The sequence below is a fragment of the Phyllostomus discolor genome, chromosome 3 (genome assembly GCF_004126475.2).
Source record: "Phyllostomus discolor isolate MPI-MPIP mPhyDis1 chromosome 3, mPhyDis1.pri.v3, whole genome shotgun sequence".
Taxonomy (NCBI): Eukaryota; Metazoa; Chordata; class Mammalia; order Chiroptera; family Phyllostomidae; genus Phyllostomus; species Phyllostomus discolor.
The window spans coordinates 100,501,877-100,521,242 of NC_040905.2; the positions used below are offsets into that span (position 1 = coordinate 100,501,877).

Here is a 19,366-nt window from a genome sequence, read left to right on the forward strand (position 1 = left end):
ATTGTGTGATTCCATTCATATGAAATGTCGAAAATAGGCAAATGCAAAGAGACAGATTAGTGGCTAACAGGCGCTGGTGGGAAGGTGAATGGCAAGTGACTGTTCAATAGGTACTGGGTTTCCAGCTGGGGTGGTGAAAGTGGTTTGGAGCCAGATGGCAGCCAAGGCTGCACACCCCTGTGTGTGTACTGAAGGCCGTGGGATTACTTTTACGTTAAGTGAATTTTACCTCAATTTAAAAAAAAAAAGATCCTGATTCTGTCACTGGCTACATCCTGTCATCAAGTTTCTTAATATCTTTGTGCCTTAGTTTCTCATCTGAAAAATAGGGATACCGAAAGTGCACTTCACGGAGTTTATGTCAGGACCAAGTAAAGTACTTAGAAAAATGCCAGGGATTACCAAATGCTGTGAATGCATTTGCTATAGTTTGCTATGAACAAAGGACTTCCTTGACCCACTCAAGAATCACTGAGCCAACTAAAGGAGTGCAAAGTAAGGGAGAAACTGATGTCTGAGCATCCATACTCTTTAATCTAATTTCAAATCCCAGGGTGACTAGCATCTGCGCTAAATATTACCAAGAGTCTGACTTTCTTGCAAAGTTTTCTAGAAGTTCTGTTCCAATACTAACCTCTTTAATCTTTCTTCCACAGTAGAAGTTTTGTTTTGGGAAATGAAATTTGAAAGAATATATGTGTTAAAGGCCCCCGTGGCAGGTCTGATACACAGTAGATACACAGCAAAGATTGCTGGATGTGGATGCGAGCCTCGTTTGATCAGTCCCCTGCAGACACAGACTGTGAGTATTGCAGAAGAGCCCTGACACCTGTCATTATGAGCAGGTGTTTCCTGCCGAGGCACCACAGAATGGCTCGTGTGCACCTGGCCTGGGTCCCTGGTGGTACCTTAAGACAGCAGTTTAGGTCTACAGTTGAGTGTAACGTAAATGCCCACATAGTAGGCCTAGCTGGGCTAGACCTTGTTGCCATGAATCCCCAAGAGGGAGAATTAAGTAGACACTGGATTTAGCTGAAAAATGTCAATACCATTTCCCTTGCCATATTCACACACATGTGCATGCACACACACATGCACACCACAGACAACAGGGGAGCCGTGGAGAGGATGAGGACACAGAGCCCTCCCCCCTTTGCCCCAAGACACAGGGCCTAGTGAAGGACAGACAGTGTGGGGGGCCTGATACCACTGGCAGACCACTTTTGGTTTCATCTCTCCCTGTGGCCCACCTAACTAACATATGCTAGTGCAATTTCCTGCCTTCCTAAGTAGAATATATTGAATAAAACCAGCATTTCCTTTGGTGATTCAAAACCTCCCAGGGTCTCAGTGTTTGAAAACACCCATTTTTATCCATGCATTGGATACATCACCAGTGCCAAGCAGCGCCTGCGTGGGCCCGGCAGTCAGGTCGACACCAGAGTGGGAAGACTTGGACTCTTGAAACAAACACAGCAATGATCTGCACATTCAAATGAGTTGGTTTTGTCTGATTTTTCCTTGAAACATCAGCCTTTACAGTCTAACTTTGCATTTTCCAATTTTGAAAGAGATGTGAGTTCAAGAAATATTTTACTAGTCTTCTCACGAGTAATGGGAAATAGGAAAGCAATTCAGTTGACGATTAAGCCCAGCATGTGGTGCCCACGCTATCCCATCGCTACAGTAATAGCAGCCTGTATTTACTGAGCACTTTCTATGTGTCAGGCACCGTGTTAAACTCTTGGCATGAAACATTTCCTTTAATCCTCTTAACAGACCTACAAAATAGGTACTAGGATTGCGTCCGTTTTTCAGGTAGACAAAGACACAGAGATCTAAAGCAGCGAGTGCCAAGTCACACAGATAGTCGGTGGTGGCACAGAACTGCAACCAGGCTGCGTCTGGGGTCCACACAAGGCTAGTGCCCAGTATAGACCAGAGAGTCTTTACTGCCTAAAAGGGGAAGAGTCTGGTCCCCCAGGCAGAGCTGGGCAGAGGACAAAGGGAGGTGATATCAAATCACAAACAGCTCAGAATAGCCACGCTGGGCGGGTTCTGCCCTTGGCTCTCCCCCAAGTTCTCAGAGCGTCTCATAAGCTTCTTCTTGGGCACTCCCACCCTTTGCACAATGCTCCTAAGTTTGCTCACTGTTCCTGGGATGGAAGAAGTCGTGGTTTCGGAAGCTACAGATGGAGTGGCAGATGGGAAGTGAAAGCCTATCAGAGTTGCCCAGGATAAAACCATTCATCTGCAAAATTCATATGTTTTTGTGTGGGGCGACTTCACGAAAACAACAGCAAGAGGAACCAGCAGTGCTTGATGCATGAAGCGCCTCTGGCCAGCAGGCTGGCAAGGCACAGTGGGCAGAAGAACCTGGGGGTGGGCATGGAAATGAGAGCAGAGAAAGGCAGACTGATAGAGATGCGGAGACCTGGAGGATAAAGCTGAAAAGACTAGAAAATGGACGACTCTCTTCTCTGAACACCCAAATAGGCGGGGCACATGGTCTGGGAAAGGAATTCTGGGTCCCTTGGAGATATGAGGCTCAGCCATACACACAAGGGAATTAACTGTCGACCTTTACCGAGAATTTCTAAGTGCTGCCAGGTTGAATTATTACAACCTGATTTCACAAAGATTGGGTTTACTTGATGATGGTTCTAGTTCTGCTAGTAAAGTGGCAGAACTCAGACTCAAACCTTAGCCATCTGCTGAGAGTTGGAGCCCTCCTCCTCTTGGATGAGGGAATGCTAGAAATTCTGATATTCCTGCAGAGTGGACTTGGTTAAGTGGCCCCAGTTACAGCTTCAACTTGCAAACCAACCCAGGGCCCCTAGGGGGCAGCCTCAAGACCTGACATGAGTCTCCTGTAAAGGCCATAGGCCTGGGCCCAGCTCCCTGGCGGACCTCTGCCACCTGATCTAGGCTGAAATAACCTCTTGGACCCCCACTGGAAGCCTGGAGGAAAGAGTGTGGGAATCTTGATCCTAGCTAGTCAGACTCAGGGACAATAGGTGACTCCATGAGATTTCCTGCTGCCAGGTGGTGCAATCACTACTCTGCCCAGCCAGGAGTTTGAGGAGTGTCTGTGCTCTCTAGTCACCCTGGGGCCATCCCACTACTCTTGACCAGCTGACTCCCCCACGGGGTCAACTTCAGGCAGAAAGAATACCAACCTTAGAACCAGACAGAACTGGTTCTAATCCTCACACTACCATGTACTCTTTATATGATCTTGGGCCTCAGTCCTTCAATAAAACAGGTTTGCTTTGAGGGTGGTAGGAAGTACCTTCCACATTAACTGCTACACTCAGCATTTTAGGATATTTCTGAACTCAGTCCTTCCTTGGAAGATGGAGGGAGAATGTTCTAACTCACCCTTGCCCTGTCACTCTCTAAATTCACCTCTCCTCATTCTTTTTTTGCACTCTATTCACGTTTAAATTTCACGAATGCAACTAGTTCATCTCTGATCCAAGTCTTGTCCAGGCTGCTCTTTCTCTCAGGAACTGGAGAGTTTTCAGCGGGAGGTGATTTTGCCCTTGGGGAAAACAACAACTAGGGATATTTGTGGTTGTCACAGTGACTGGGGGTGGGGAGCACTACTGGGATCTGGTAGAGAGGCCAGGGATGCTGCTGAGCATCCTACAGTGCTCAGGCCAGCCCCACGGCACAGAATGATCCAGCCCATTATGTCAATAGAAATCCTAGTCTAGAATGATCTCTTTCTCATTTGCTTGCTAGTCCCTTCTTATCCTCAGGTCTCAATGCAAAATTGCATATTCAGAGGCCCTTTAACCTCCGATTACGCCCCTCTTGCACTCAGACCATATTCCTTTCTTTATAGCCCTTGCACACCTTGCATGGCACCTCTCTTACCCAATTACCAGTTCGATCTTCCCAACTAGGGTACCACCAGGAAGGGGCTGTGTGGCTTTTGTTCCCTAAATGCCTAAATAGTGCCTAGCACAGTAGCTGCTTAATAAATCTTTGTGGAATGAATGTTTAAATGAATAATTAATTAAATTAAAATCTGCCAGTGATGTTTCAAAATCACCCCCTTTTTATCCATGTTAGCCTATAAACAAAATAGGTAGCTTTGTACCCTCCCCCATCATTTTATCAGGTTCAGAGTGCCATGTATACTCTGCCTCCACTGAGCAAAGATTGAGCCTTCCCCAGATATCCTCCAGAGTCCAGGGTCTCCTGGCAGATGACGGGATGCCACCAAGCCCAGGACTGAAGGAGTACACCACAAACCACACTGTGAAGGAGACAAGCCATTTCTAGCTTTAAATAGAGGCCTTCCCTCCATGCCGGTATCTTATGTGGATCCTGACTCCAAAGCCAAACTCCTGAGAATATGTGGCCTCAATATTTCATGACATTAGGAATGACTGTTAATATTTTAGATGTGATCATCATATTGATGTTATGTTCAAAGAGAGATATATACTGAAATATTTACAGATACAGTTTTATGATGTTGTGGAAATGCCTTGCTGGAGTGGGGGAAGAGGGCAAGAGTGCAAATGCAACCAGGCTATGAAATGATATAGCTGAAACTGGGTGATGCATATTAGTCTTAGGACTCTTGTGCATGTTTGAAAATTACCCTGATATAAGTGTGTGTGTGTGTGTGTGTGTGTAATCCTCACCCAAGGCTACATCCATTGATTTTGGAGAGAGAGGACGAGAGGGAAGAAGGGGAAGGGGGGAAAGAGAGAGAGAGAAACATTGATCAACTGGTTGCCTCCTGTGCATGACCCAACCAGGGACTGAACATGCAACATAGGTATGTGCCCTATCTGGGACTTGAACCAGCGACCTTTCAGTGCACAGGACAATGCTCCAAGGAACTGAGCCACACTGGCCAGGGCAGTGTGTTTGTGTTTTCAGATTCCTTCAGTTAGCCTTTCTGGGAATGCTGTGGCCTCATGGCATCAGAGGAAGGAAGGCCCTCTCCTTCACACACTTTGTCCCCTCTCCCCATCCAGTCACTTTTGTTTTTAAGCTTTCTCAGTAAATCAGGATGGAAGCCACGGTTGAACAAAGAACTGCCATCTCTTTTTTTAAGATTTTATTTATTTATTTTTAGAGAGGGAAGGGAGGGAGAAAGAGAGAGAGAGAAACATCAATGTGTGGTTGCTGGGGGCTGTGGCCTGCAACCCAGGCATGGGCCCTGACTGGGAATCAAACCTGCGATGCTTTGGTTTGCAGCCCGCACTCAATCCACTGAGCAACGCCAGCCAGGAGAACTGCCATCTTGATAGGACATATAGTTTGGTTTCTTGCCTTTGTCTCTGGAAGGGTTTTCTTTGTTTATGGTCTGTTTTACAGAGCAGATCAATGTCTATGCAGAGAGACTTTGGGCTCTGGCCCCAAAGAGAGACTTTGGGCTCTGGCTGCTGGCTCCAAGGAAAGTCTCGGGGCTGCTGGCTGCTCTGTCAGCCCCATAAAATTGTGGCCATGCTGCAGGCCCAGAGTGGGCAGAACTTTGAGAGAGGCTCAAAATCCGTACTTTCATGAGAAATCTCCCAATTTAAAAATGCAGGCAATCGATCCATTTTTAATTTGATAGGAGGTGGAAGGAAGGAAGGAAGGAAGGAAGGAAGGAAGGAAGGAAGGAAGGAAGGAAAGAAAAGAAAAAGCCCAAATATCCCTGGTCCTCAAATGTCAAAACCAACCTCCCTTCTTCTACTCTGAAGTCACACCTTGCCCTCCTCTGCTGGTGGTTCCCATCTTACTTGAGTAAAAGCCAAATTCTAGAATCTCAATGATCTTGCCCCAATTTTTTCCCTGGTCTTCTGTCTCTTACTACCCTACGCCTCACTTACTCTGTTCCAGCCACACGGGGCCTGTTGTTCCTTCAGCACACCAGGTGTGTTCCTATCTCAGGGCTCAGTACCTGCTGTCCCTCTTCCTGGACCACTTTCCCTGCTGAGTGACTCACTCCTCCTTCCTCTGCCATCCTTCTCGGGAAGGGCGGTCCTGGTCATGTTGGTTAAATTACAACCCCCCCCCCCCATTCTCTCCCTGCTTTGTTTTTCCCATGTGCCATTTGACTTATTTTTTATTTGTCTCTCTGACTTGGATGGAAGCTCTGTGTGGGGAGGGGTGATGGACCCTTTAGCGTTCCCTTAAACAGAGGGAAAAACTGTGTACTCAAAAAATACCTGTTGAATGAATGAATGAATGAATGCACACATGATTCTCGGGTCCAACATGGATCCTATGCTGAGAGATCTATGAAGACAGAGATATCTGTCACGGATAAGAAATGCTTCTCTGGACAGGAGGCAAACTGCCTCTGCCTCTTGTTTCCCTGCCAAGACGAGGAAAGGCCAGAGGGAGCGGGACCTCAGCACTGGCAGCTGGGGCTGCAGGCCACCTTACCTGATGGGGTAGTCAGCTGCACTGAGGTTGATGAAGAAGTCCCAGGGCCAGTCAGTCATCTCCAGGAGGTCCCGCATGCTCTGTAGGTATGTGGACAAGAGGCTGGCTCCTCCCCAGATGGTGGCCATCCGCCAGGGGGTGACACGGATATTGTCGTACTGGCTGGCGAACTGGAGCACTTGGCGATGCAGGTAATTGGAGCGCTTTTTCCCAGGAGAGAAAGGAATGACATTCAGCAGCCCAGAAAACAGCCAGACATGCCCTCTGTCCCCTCTCTGTCCCTTCCCTTCTAGCTGACAGGGTTTCTAAACTTTGCCAAGTAACTGGCTTAGGCCTGGGGCATCTTTCTGCATTGCAACTGGAAACTTTATTATTTTTAAAATTTCACTTTAGTGATTTAAAACGCACATTTTCTGGCCCTGCCTCTCACATACTGGTTCAAGAGGAGCCTGAGACTCTGCATTTTATATAAGGCTGATGAGTGTGGTCTGAGGATAGCAAGCTTTGAAACACGACTATCAAACCTGAGGTGTATTCTGAGGGGTGGAATGTCTCTGTTACCCTCTGACAGGCCCGCTAGAAGCAGACCTTCGGATTAAGCATCCCTTCACCTTTTGAGTAAGGCTACTCACGTCACGTCAGCAGACTACCAGAAACCTCTGGGACAAGATAGCTCAGGGGCCAGCAAGCCTGCTGCAGGTTTTTGTAAATGAAGTTTTTCTGAGACAAAGCCACACATTTTCATTTATGCATTGTTTATGGCTGCTTTCACATGACAATGGCATAGCTGAGTAGCTGTGACAGAGGATATGGCCTTCAGGCATAAATATTTACTATCTGGTCCTTCATAGAAAAAGTGTGCCCACTCTGGGGGTAGCTATCCTTACAAAGTGGCAGGCAGTGCACCGGCCAGTGGGACAGAAAATGAGTATCTATGGAGAAAGTCTAACGTCACAGCTGGGAACTTTGAAACCAAAACCTACACACGCTCACAGCACTCCAAACACTCCTGGGAGAGGCAGCTGTTCAGTCTGCTAGCCTTCCCTGAAAGGGAGGGTGGCTTGAAGTGGGGCAGACAGACACACAGAGAAAGGCCAGCAGGGGGCAACTGGAAAGGAGTCTCACCTTGTCCACATGGATGTAGTAGAAGTGGTCTTTGTGGTAGATGGCCTTGAACATGCGCTGCAGCTGCCGAGAGGCACGGCCGTGGACCACCAGGACAAAAGCAATTCGGACTGGGTTGGCCAGCATGTACTCCACGGAATCCTCGTCCCATTGGACATTCTTGTTGGCTTTGCCTGGGGAAAACCCGAAAGATCACAGAGGTGGGTGAGGATCAGCAGTTCCTCTGGGGACAGGTTCCCTGATGCTTCATCTTGGGGACTACTGAAGGGGCACAACAGTCTTATTGGGCCCGGAAACCTGATTCAACCTAGCCAGGCATGTCCTGGACCCTTACACTGCCCTCTGCAGTAGGAGTCAGGGACCTTCAGGTGCTTAAGTCATAGTTTCCAACCTCAAGGAGCTTTAAAAAGCTGGTGGAAGCACATAGGTACACACATTAAACTACTGAACAAAAGGAGATGAGAGGTGTAAGAGATGTATCTCTGAACTACAGAGTAAAGCGCAGTTAATCCTGAATTGGAAAGTGTAAGATACCTGCTCTGCTTTTGCCTGTCTAGGATCCATTCTTCTGTTTCCTCCTAACAGCATCCATTTTTTAAACAATTGTGGTGAGAAAAGATAACGTAAGAGCTACCCTCTTAAAATTTTAAGAGTACCCAACAGTATTGTTGATTGTGAGTATAAAGTTGTACAGAAGACATTTAAAACTTACTCATCGTACATAACAAAAAAAATATGCCATCCAATATTCTGGGAGGCATCATTCCCCTCCTCCATTCTCAGTCTACACAGATGGGGAGGATCCCTCTCCATCATGAATTCAAAGGGCATTCACAGGGCTTTGGCTTTGCCAGTTAGAACACTGCATCTCCCTGAACATAGTTTGTGTAACTCAGAGGTGAACATGTGACCCAATGAAGCTAATTAGCCAAGAAGACAGAATTCTAGACTTTTGTTGAAAGAACCGTAGAAGAGATGTTCTTTTCTGGTACACATGAAACTGGGTGATTCCAAGAGACCGTCTGTCCCCACCTGGAGAGGGGCTGCCCAAGAGGGCGTCCAGCACAGAGAAAGCACTGCCGAGTGACGGAGGGGGTCTACAACCTGATGGCCCCACTTGGGCTCGCAGGTCAGCCTGGCTGGAGATCAGCCACCATCAGTCACATCCTAGTTTTCTTTGAAAGCCTGCATCTTACACAAGATCCACCTGGATAAATGGTTTCAAATGCCTTTTATCTTGGAATTTTCTCCTTTTCCTTGCAAATGCACCAGGGGCAAGGTTTCACAGAGAAACACAGCTTATTGGTTTAGTTCATTACAATTCCAACTAGAGATCTGGCTTCCTTCAGCCTGATTTCCTCTGAGTCTAGCCTGACTTCTTATGGGTTTCTAGGTTTATGGGCCTAGAGCATTATCAGGGTATTAGCTGCATGTGTCCCATGATGTTAACCGGGGAGGCCGAGAATGGGGGCTGTTTAGCCTGGAGGTCAGGAGATTGGGAGCCTGTCAGCTGTCACTGGAAAGCTGAAGGGCTGCCAAAGGAACAACGCACCTTCCGCCTTCAGAGGATGGGATGAGGCTGACGTGGCTAATGACCAGATCGTTAATGGCCCAGCCTCCACAGCCTACGTGACCTGCCTCCTGCAGACCTCTGCCCTGATTAGCCCTACTCCTTACCTCGTTCCCTGGCCTTCTTCTTTCTTTACCTTGAGCAAGCTTGTGTCTGCCTCAAGACCTTTCCACTGGCTATTCTTGCTACCTGGAACACCCTTTCCTTAGATCTCTGCATGACTGTGTCTCCTTGTCATTAGTTCACAGCTCAATAGAAGGCCACCTCCCACCAGCCACATCACTCTTTCACCTCACCCTTTTCCAATTTTCTGTAGAGTATTTAACACTCTCTGAAATTGTTTATTCATTTACTTGTCTATTGTTTAAATACCTCACTAGAACATAAACTCCAAGAGATGAAGGACGATTTAGTCTTGTTTGTCATTAAACATACAACATTATAATAATAGCTAGCACACATGTGGTTCTTGGTTCAGAAAAAGTTACAGGAGGGTCCATTTTGGTTCAGTACCATAGTAATGGCAATACAGTTTACTGAGCACAGATCAGCCTTGCCATTCATTATTTCATGTAATCCTCATAACCACCCTGCAACATAATGATATTATTCCCATTTTGCAAAGGAGGAAACCACAGCTTAGAGAGGCCAAGGGAATTATTTGTTTGAGGCCACACTGCTTTAATTAGTTCAGCGGAGATTCAAACCCAGGTCTGTTTCCAAAGCTGATGCCCTTACCCACTAATATACACCATATTAGCATACCCAGAATTTGGAAAAGTTTACAACAATTCTGCTTGTTAGTTAATGAAATACGTTGTGAGTTACTGCAGGTAAATAAGCATGCATTTAAGTGCTATTAGAGGCATTGCAGGGAGGATTCTTGCATCATGTGGGAAGCTGACTCTAACTGTCAATAAAGACACATCTTTTCATCCATCCATCCATCCATCCATCCATCTGTCTATCCATCCATCCACCCACCCAGCCATCCATCCAGTCATGTATCCATCCATACAATTTCAACCACTCATCCAGCAAACCATTTAACTACCCATCTAGCAAATTATTCAACAGCTTCTCATCCAAAAAAACCAACCATCCGTCCATCCATCCATCCACTCACCCATCATCCTCAAAGCAAATCATCTGTAAATCCACTCTTCAATCATTTAACTATCAACTCATTGATCCATACAATATTAGCTTAGTCTATACCACATGCCATGTTCTGAGTTAGGTACTAGAAAAATAAAATTTGGGAGAAAAAAAATCCTTGCCTTTGAGGAACTCTCAGCCCACTGTGGAAAACAGGAAAAAATGCTGGTTTGTTTTATGATAGAAATGTGTTCAGGTTGCTCTTGGGGGGTTGGGAAGAAGTGAACAGTCTGTCTGCAGGGACAGAGGAGACCTCAGAGAGTTTAGCCCCAAGCTTCTGAGTCCATTTCTTCAAGCTCTCCTGATGAGTCCTAATTGTATTTGGCTCCTTGGCTGTTCAATCAGCAGCTGTGACCCTGGGGATAATTATCCTCTTGGCTCTGGTTGAAGACAGACTGGGCAGCAACCAGAAGACTGTCTACAGCACCCTCTAATCTTCTCTCAAAACCAATCACCATACTCTGGGCTTTCCTGATGACCATACAAGGGGGACATCTGCCTGCAGGGAACATATTTCTTTAAACACTCACACAACAATCTATCCCTCCCTCCCTCCCTCCCTCCCTTCCTCCCTCCCTCCTTCCCTCTATCCAACCAACCAGACAACCAACCAACCAACCACAAAGTATCCTTAAGACCCCTCACTTGTGAGCCCTGGACAAAGCCTGGACAAAGACATGTAGCACATGAGTGTGGTTTCACCAATGTATTATGGATGGATTAAGGAATGTGAAAATCTAAAGTAAAAAAATAATGTGTGAGAAAAGCTTCTATTCTCTTTCCACGGCCTCAGTCAAAGGCTGTGTGTGCTGGCTGGGTGCGAGCTCTCCTTGCCACCCTTGGAGACTATTTATCAAACAAAGTCGCTTAAAAGCAACTGCTACTTGTGCCACTTTTCTCTTCCGGAATTTCACTGGGTGATTTTTAAAGGTCTAAGCATGGTCCATGCATGACACTGTATTTCATAGGAAGTCCACTCTGTAGAGGCCCCTGCTGCACTCAGATAATACTGGTTATCCCTGCCCTTAGGTCTCTGGGTAACAAGGATCTGGAGTTCTTAGCAATTTAGACTCATAGGGCCTTTGTGATCAGCCCGTGCTCTCTCCAGCCATAGTGTGTCTTGCCATCATTGTCGAATGGGTGAATGAATGAATGAGTGCATGCGTGCATTCTGGAGAAGAGTGGCTGCTCTGGTTCAGAGCAGCTGATGTCTCCCGAGGGCCTGCTGTGCACCAGCACTGCTCAGAGGCATCAGCTGCCGTTTGGTTCTGGGGCGAAGGTGCACAGAGAGGCTGGAGAAGCACTTTCTCCAGTCACACAGAGAGCGAGGACAGAGGTGGGAGTGAAAGCTGTGAGTGGCTGAGCCCATAGCTGGCCTTGCTACTCCACCCCACCCTCTGCTGAAGTGAAGAACTGGGAGACTGGAGGATAGGTATAAAGATCTTGTGCTGATCTTTAAAGGAACTGGCACGTTGATGTTGAAAAAAGCCTTTTGTGACATCTCTTTAGGGTTTTAGAATGAAGAGGAGATTCACGGATGGACAGACTAGCACAAGGATGTCACCCCTCTGGAGAAGGGGAGGGAGCATTGGGAAATCAAACACTCTCACTCCAGCATCCTCCACTTCAATATACAGTCAGGGACCACACGGTTTGTCTGCAGAGTAACAAAGAGAAGCAGGAATAAAAACCCAGAGTTCTTCTGGGAGAGAGCTATTTTGGGGGTGGGGTAGGAGAGAAGGACCAAAATACCCAAAGAAAGGAGAAACACACAGAAGGAGAGAGGGATATGGGGATGAGAGGTAGACAGACAGAGATATGAAGAGAGACAGAGACAGAGAGAGAAAAGGAGAGAGACCAAAAGACAAGTAGAAAAACATAGATGATAGGTAAATGGATGGATAGATAGATAAACGGACAGATGAACACATGGAAAATAAACAGGAACACAGAAAGGTCACACATACATTGACCCCAAAACAGAGAGACCTTCAGACAGAAACACCCCCCTCTGCCCCTCACTCCCATATATGAAGAGAGAAACATATGGAGAGACCTAAACAGAAACGCTGAGAGAGACAGAGACACACACAGATATAAATAGAGACAACACATATAATTAGACGCAGAGAGACAGGAAGAGACAGAGGGCAGGAAGGTAGCCACATTGGACAAGCTGGATCCATTCAAAATCAAAACATTGCAGCTATCCTTAAAAGCAAAGGCACATGAGCACCAGAATCTCAGAATTTAAAAAAAAATGCTTGTCCTGCCCCGTCTACATCTGTCCTTCACACACCTGCCCCTCCCCTGCCCCCAGCCAGCTCCTGCCCTCTCAAGAGCCTAGGGATGAAGGAAGAAGCCAGAGCTCAGAGAAGTGAAGCAACTCACTCAGGGACCCACCAAAAGTGGTGGGACACTCGCAGGTTGGCTCTAGAATCCCAGCTGCAACCACTCCCCATACTGGCACATAGTAGGACCTCCACAACATTTATTGAAATAAACAAAAGAATGAGTGAATGAGTTTTCTGCCCCACCTTGCAGCAGGGTGTGGGTAGGGTGTTGTCATTCAAGGGGCTGAGGTTCACATGGTTCCCTTCACCAGTGGCCAATAAGCAGCTTGCTATTTTTGCTCCAAGTCCCTGGCTCCTGTAATGACCTTTCCGGCAAGCTGCTCTGACACAGGGGAGCTGGAGATGACAATAAACTGCACTGCAGCCGAGGGCAGAGATGCCCTTGGCGTGGGCCTCTTCCACACGCTGGCCACCGTTTCCGGGACTGTGGTCCTGAAAAGCACGCAGCCTCCTACACTAGGAGTGGGATCGTCAATGGGTTGTGGCAAGATTCCAGCATGGTGGGAAACGGACTCTCTCATCCTGCTGGAGGGAGCAGCAGCTGGCACAACTTTGGCAACAAGTACTATAATTTTAAGTATGCATTTCCCTTTACCCAGAAACTCCGCTCCTAAGAATCATGCTAAGGGAAGGAGAAGGGAAGTCCAAAAGTCTCTATGTATAAGATGTTCTTTGGCTCATTTATTCATTCACTCTGTGTTTCCTATGCCATATCAGCAGATACAACAGAGTCCTTTCCTGAATGCTGCTTAGTCTAGTGGGGTAGAAAGCCAATAAAAAAGTAAGCACACAGAGAATACAGTCTCAGGTAGTGATATAGGCTATGGAGAAAAAGAAACTTAGCATGTTAAGGGATGGGGTTTATTTGGCAACAGCGGCCAGTGAAGGCTTACACGAAGTGGAGAAACTTGAGCAAGCTCTAAGTAAAACGAGGGAGTGAGCCATGTAATTAATTGTTAGGGATGGAGGAGGATTCTGGGCACCTGACATAGCAAGTGCAAAGGTCCTGGGGCCTTGATCTCAACAGTGTTTATAATGGTCCCAAACAGGAATCACCTCAAAGGTCTTATTAATACTTACTGATACAGAACTTGTGGTAGTATAGCAAGCAAAAGAAAAGTCCTAAAATGTAGTGCATAACAATCTAAAAGACATACTCCCAAATATTAACAGAAATTCATATAGTGGCACGACAGTTTCATTTCTTCTTTGTACTTTTCTGCATTATCTGCATTTTGTGAAATGGATTACTTTGATAATAAAACATAACCATAAAGTGGATGCTTATAGATAATTCTAATACCAGCTGTCTATTGCGTGCCTACCATGTGTTAAGTAATTTCTGTGTATGACTTTTTTTACTTCTATTCAAACCTCTGAGCAAAGAATTCTTATTATCCTATTACATTACAGAGGATCTGAAGCTCAGAGAAGCCCCAGTGAGGAGGTGCCTGAGCTGGGAATAGAAGGCGTCTGTGACGCCGGGGCCCTATCAACACCACGATGCCGGATCAAACTGTCCGCATCTCAAAAAGAGAAAACTCTGTTCCTAGGAGAAGCGTGTTGGTTGACTTTCAGCTGCAGGACAAAAAGCAGTAGCGTGCAGTCAGAGCTGTGTGTTGTTACAGACGGAAGCCCAAACACCACCCGGCTCTCCCACTGCCCAAATCCCTACTATGAATTTAAAAATGTAATCAGATTCCTGTGGCACAAAACAGAAAATAAGTGGAAGAACCAGAGTGATTAGAGGGAGGGAAAGAAGCTAACTTAAGACAAATGTTAAATAGCCAGGTATCTGGGGAAGAATATCAAGTGTATTTCTGCAATGCAGGTGCGAAGGCCAAGGACAGGAAATCACCGAGAGCTGAGCCAGGAACTAGCTGTGCCACATTAGGCCCATTACTCAAACTCTGCATTTCTCAGTATAGCCATGGGTCCAATGAGAACTATGTCATCCTTGGGCTCCAAAGACATGGTGAAAATAAAGGTGCTTTGCAAGGGTCAGTGCACTATACAAATGTGAAGTTGTCAATGACCATGCCAGAGATACTGTGTAGTATGAATGTGATCCAGAAGGAAAAGGCAGGGTGTAGGGGTTAAGATCATGGCCTCTGGTCAGGCAGATCTGTGTGATCTTGGCCCTGTTATGCAAGCTCTCCAAGCCTCAGTTTTCGTATCTGTAAAAGGGGTATCTTATAATCACAGAATCTGCCTTGCATGGACACTCGTGTCCAGTACTCAGCCTAGCCCCTAGCATGTAGTAAATGCTCAACAAACAAGAGCTATCATCATCGTCAGGGTTAATGTCATCATTTCTACTTGGCTATTCATCCTCAATTATCAGGTCAAGTTTGGTTTAACTGATGGTTCCAGCGACAGGGTTCTACCCCAAGGCCTCACAGGCTCCCTAGTAAACACCCATGCCTGTAATTTCCCTCAGACCACAATTAACAACAAATGAGAAATTGGTTAAGCAGTGATCATGGAACTGGGAGAAGAGATGAGAGAACACAGTTCCAAGGACAGAGCTGGCTAGGCCAGAGCCCTTTGGGTCTCAGGAGAAATGACCCTATCTTTGGTGAAGCCAGCCCTGACCTGCTTCCCCATCCCTTCTGGTCCTGCCCCCTACAAACCCCCAATAAGCCTTCCAAGCATCCTGTACTTCTTTTGTACAAAAATTGTAGGTGTGGTGAAATACACGTAACATAAAATTTTTACCATCACATCTATTTTTTAAAGACTTTATTTATTTATTTTTAGAGAGGGAAGGAAGGGAGAAAGAGAGAGAGAGAGAAACATCAATGTGCAGTTGCTGGGGGCCATGGCCTGCAACCCAGGCATGTGCCCTGACTGGGAATCGAACCTGCGACACTTTGGTTTGCAGCCTGTGCTCAATCCACTGAGCTACACCAGCCAGGTCCATCACATCTATTTTTTAAATATACAGTTCAATAATGTTAAGAAAGTTCACACTGCTCTGCAAACATCACCACCATCCATTTCTAGAATGTTTTCATCTTGCAAAACTGAAACTCTACCCTTTAAACAATGACTTCATATTCTCCCTCCCCCAACCCCTGGTAGCTACCATTGTACTTTCTATGTATTTGGCCATTCTAGAGACCTAAAATAAGCAGAAGCATAGACTTGCTTGTTCTTTTGACTGGTTTCTTTCACTTAGCATAATGTTTTCAGCTTCATTAGTATTTTAGCAGGTGGCAGGATGTCCTTTCTAAGGCTGAATAATATTCCACTGTATATACAAATCATATTTTCTTTATCCATTTATCTGTCAGTGGATAGCTGGGTTACTTCCACTTTTTGACACTTGTGAATAATGTTGCTATGAACATATGTACAAATATCTCTTTGAGACCCTGCTTTCAATACTTCTGGGTATATACCCAAAAGTGGAATTGCTGAATCATATCGTCACTATAATTTTCATTTATTATTAATCTTGAGGAATCCATTCTGCACTTCTTAACTCAGCCATTCCACGTGAGGGCTCAGCCTGGGTCTGCCTCTTGAACCTACCATTTGCTCACAGGTCACTTGGCTAAGCAGTGCCTCAATTTCCCCGTCTGTCAAAGAGTGCTTACCTATGAGGTCTAAAAGCTGCAACTTAGTCAAAATAAGGTCATATGGCATGACAGTGAAGGAGTCAGTTGTTGAGCCAATGTGGTGTGACTCTGCAGCCCTCATCCACTGCACCTAAACTTGTCAACTGTTCACATGGCTGCAGAGTGGTGGGCCAGGACCTGACCTTGAGGACTGCAGAGCTGGTGTTTGTAAACATGATGTCAGAGCTCCCCAGTAGGAGATTTCTGTGGTCCACGGACAGCAAATGGCAATGAGTCAAAGTAGGTCAGTGATTCCCTTTTCAGCTCTCTTCCGGTCCTTCTGATTAGCCCACCCAGGAAGTCTCTGGTCAATGCAAACATGTCCTCAATAGCACTCACTCAGTGGACTTCTTTTTCCAACAGAGGAAATCTGCCCACAAAAACTGGCATCTTTGGCAGGCAACAGGGGAACCGGGCTAGCACTGAATACCACTGTTTTGATTTCACTGACTCATTTGCATAGTTGCTGTCTCTTTATGGCAAGTGATAGCAAGATTTCCACTTATAGCAGGGATGCAAAATTACTTTTAAAATAAAATTGACTTGAGTAAAAATGCAAGTGAGTAGATTTCAATGAAAACATGAGAATAATAGGGCAGGTGGAATGTGGATATTGAAAAATTGTGAAGATGGGAGAAGTGCAAAGGAAGCTTGGAGAATACTAATTAGACGCCACAAGCTTGCTTCCCAGCTGGGATGTGCTGAGTCTGTTAAACAAATGAGGGCAGGTGAACTCCAGGCACAGAGCGATGCCTAAGCAGCCCCATGCATCCCCATGCATCTTGGGAGAGGTTGTAGGTCCTTCCTACAATATTTGCTTTCTTGATTTCTGGGGTCCTTGCTTCAGAGGCCCAGGGGTGTTTTTAGGGGTAGTTTTCTGGGGTAGGCTCTTGGGGGGCCATCTTCCTGCTAGAGAGAGAGCTCAAGCCAGGGGTCTGCTGAGGAACACCATCCTTTTGATTTTTCACTCCAGTTTATGGATCACTTAACATTCATGAAGTTCTCTCACGGGCTCTTTACTTCTCATATCAATGTTCTACATCAAAGTCACCTCCGTTTATGACTGGTCCCAGGCTCAGAGAGACTAAGGAACTCACTCAAGGTCTCAGGGCCACGGGGAGCAGAAGAGATTAGGGTACAAATGGACCTGACTCTGAAAACTGGTGCATCATAACCAGACTTTGCCTGGCAAGAATCTGGGCACCCCTGCTTAGGCTCCCACCACCACACCCACAGAAGCTGAGGCATTGCATTTTCGGCGGCTTCCAAACCACTGTCTACTCCAGGTTGGGGGTTTTCAATCTCAGCATAATTGTTATTTGGGGCCAGATAATTCTTTGTTGTGGGAAGTGACGGCTGTCTCTCATACTGTAGGATGTTTAATGGCATCCCTGGCACCCACAGCACCCTCCCTGAAATAGCTGCATTCATTGACAAATGTCCCCTGGGAGGAGGGGTGAAATCACTCTCAGCTGAGAAGCACTGCTCTAGAACAGAAATTCTCAGAATGCAGTCTCTGACCTGCAACATCAGCAACACCTAGTACTCATCAGAACCGCACATTTCAGTTCCCTCTGACCCCCCACCCCCTGCCAGGCCTTCTGAATCAGAAACTTTGGGGTTAGGGGACGAGCAATCTGTGGGGGAGGGGGGGTTGGGTCCAACAAGCCCTCCAGGTGTTTCTGATCTGAGCTAATGTCTGAAAACCACGGGCCTAGGCCAATGATTCTTGACCCTAGTTTCACGTTAGAATCACCTGAGCATCTTTAAAACAAAACAAAACAAAACAAAGCCAAGGCTCTGGCCTTGGCTCCACCCCAGGGAATTCTAATTTAACAACTCTGGATCCTGGTATTGGCAATTTTTTAAAGCCCCTCCCCCGCCAAGAGATCCAATGTTCAGTCAGGGTTGAGGACTACATTTTGGATATTTTCTTTTCTTTTCAACTGTCATTTAAAAAAATGCATCTTGCAAGGTGGAAAGAGTTTTACCCAAATCCGTCTCCAGGTGCTACATTAAATCCTCATGGCCTCCTGCTCCGCTAGAGACCGAAGGCTAGCTCACTGGTTATTTTTCTCCCACTCTGAGAAAATGTCTCCCTCCACCCCCGACCAAGCACTCAGGAAATTTTCCTGCTCACTGATTTTTCTCCCCTCATTCAAGCCTGGAGTTATTAAACCACAGCCCATGGCTGAACCGTCTTATTGATTTTATTGTCGAAAGCCCTGAGATATTCTAATGATGTACTGCCCAATAAATGGAAACTGGTGGGATAGATATTGATGGCGTATGGTACATTTCGCAGCAATTCACTGGGTCCCAGTCACTTTGCCTGTCACACATCATTTGTGAAAATGCTGTGCTCTGGCCTGTAAGGTCTTGTCCATCCTGCTGCTGTTACCTTTCCTGTGCGTCAGGATGAAAGAGCTACTTCTGTGTGCTGGCCCTGGGCTGAGTGTGTTTAAACAGACATTGTGTCATTTACTTCTTACAGCCAACCTTTGAGGCAGCTGTTCTGATTATTCCCATTTTACAGACAGGGAAGTTAAGACGCAGACCTGACCAACTAATACACTCCGCAATTGGGATTCAAATCTTCCTTCATCATAAAATGAGGGTTTTGAACCCCTGCTATGGTATGAATGTGTCTCTCATCTGATTCCCCAGTTCATATGTTGAAAATCTAATGCCCAAGGCGACGACATTGGGAGGTGGCTAGGTCCTGAGGATAAAGCGGTCATGAATGGGATTAATTCCCTCAAAAAAGAGGCCTCAGAGAGCTCCCTACCTCCTTCCACCAGGTAGAACACAGGGAGAAGGTACCAGCAGGTCCGGTGTCTGGTGAGGGCCTGCTTCCTGGTTCCGGTGAGGTCATCTGACACTGGATCTGCTGGTACCTTGATCTTGGACTGCCAGCCTCCAGAACTGTGAGAAATGAATTTCTGTTGTTTATAAGCTACCTGGTCTGTGGCAGAACGGACAAACTAACACAACTCGTAAGCTAAACCACGCATGGAAGAAGCAGCTTCTATTGTATTTGAGCAACCTTTCTGATGGTTTAAGTACAGATTAGTATTTCACACATTTTCTTTCCTTCCCCAGCAGTGTTTCTCGATAGGGACTACTGTCATTTGAGG

At 46.2% G+C, this 19,366-nt stretch overlaps 1 protein-coding gene across 2 annotated transcripts in view; it reads right to left on the bottom strand.

Annotated features, from left to right (window-relative positions):
• XYLT1 (xylosyltransferase 1) overlaps positions 1-19,366 on the bottom strand; it is a 300,841-nt gene that overhangs the window by 71,494 nt on the left and 209,981 nt on the right. For both annotated transcript variants that reach the window (XM_036020886.1, XM_028528183.2), the window contains 2 exons: positions 7,525-7,697; positions 6,400-6,602 (listed from right to left, as the gene is read on the bottom strand). In XM_036020886.1, coding sequence (XP_035876779.1) covers positions 6,400-6,602; positions 7,525-7,697 — 376 coding nt within the window. The remainder of the gene's footprint in view (positions 1-6,399; positions 6,603-7,524; positions 7,698-19,366) is intronic.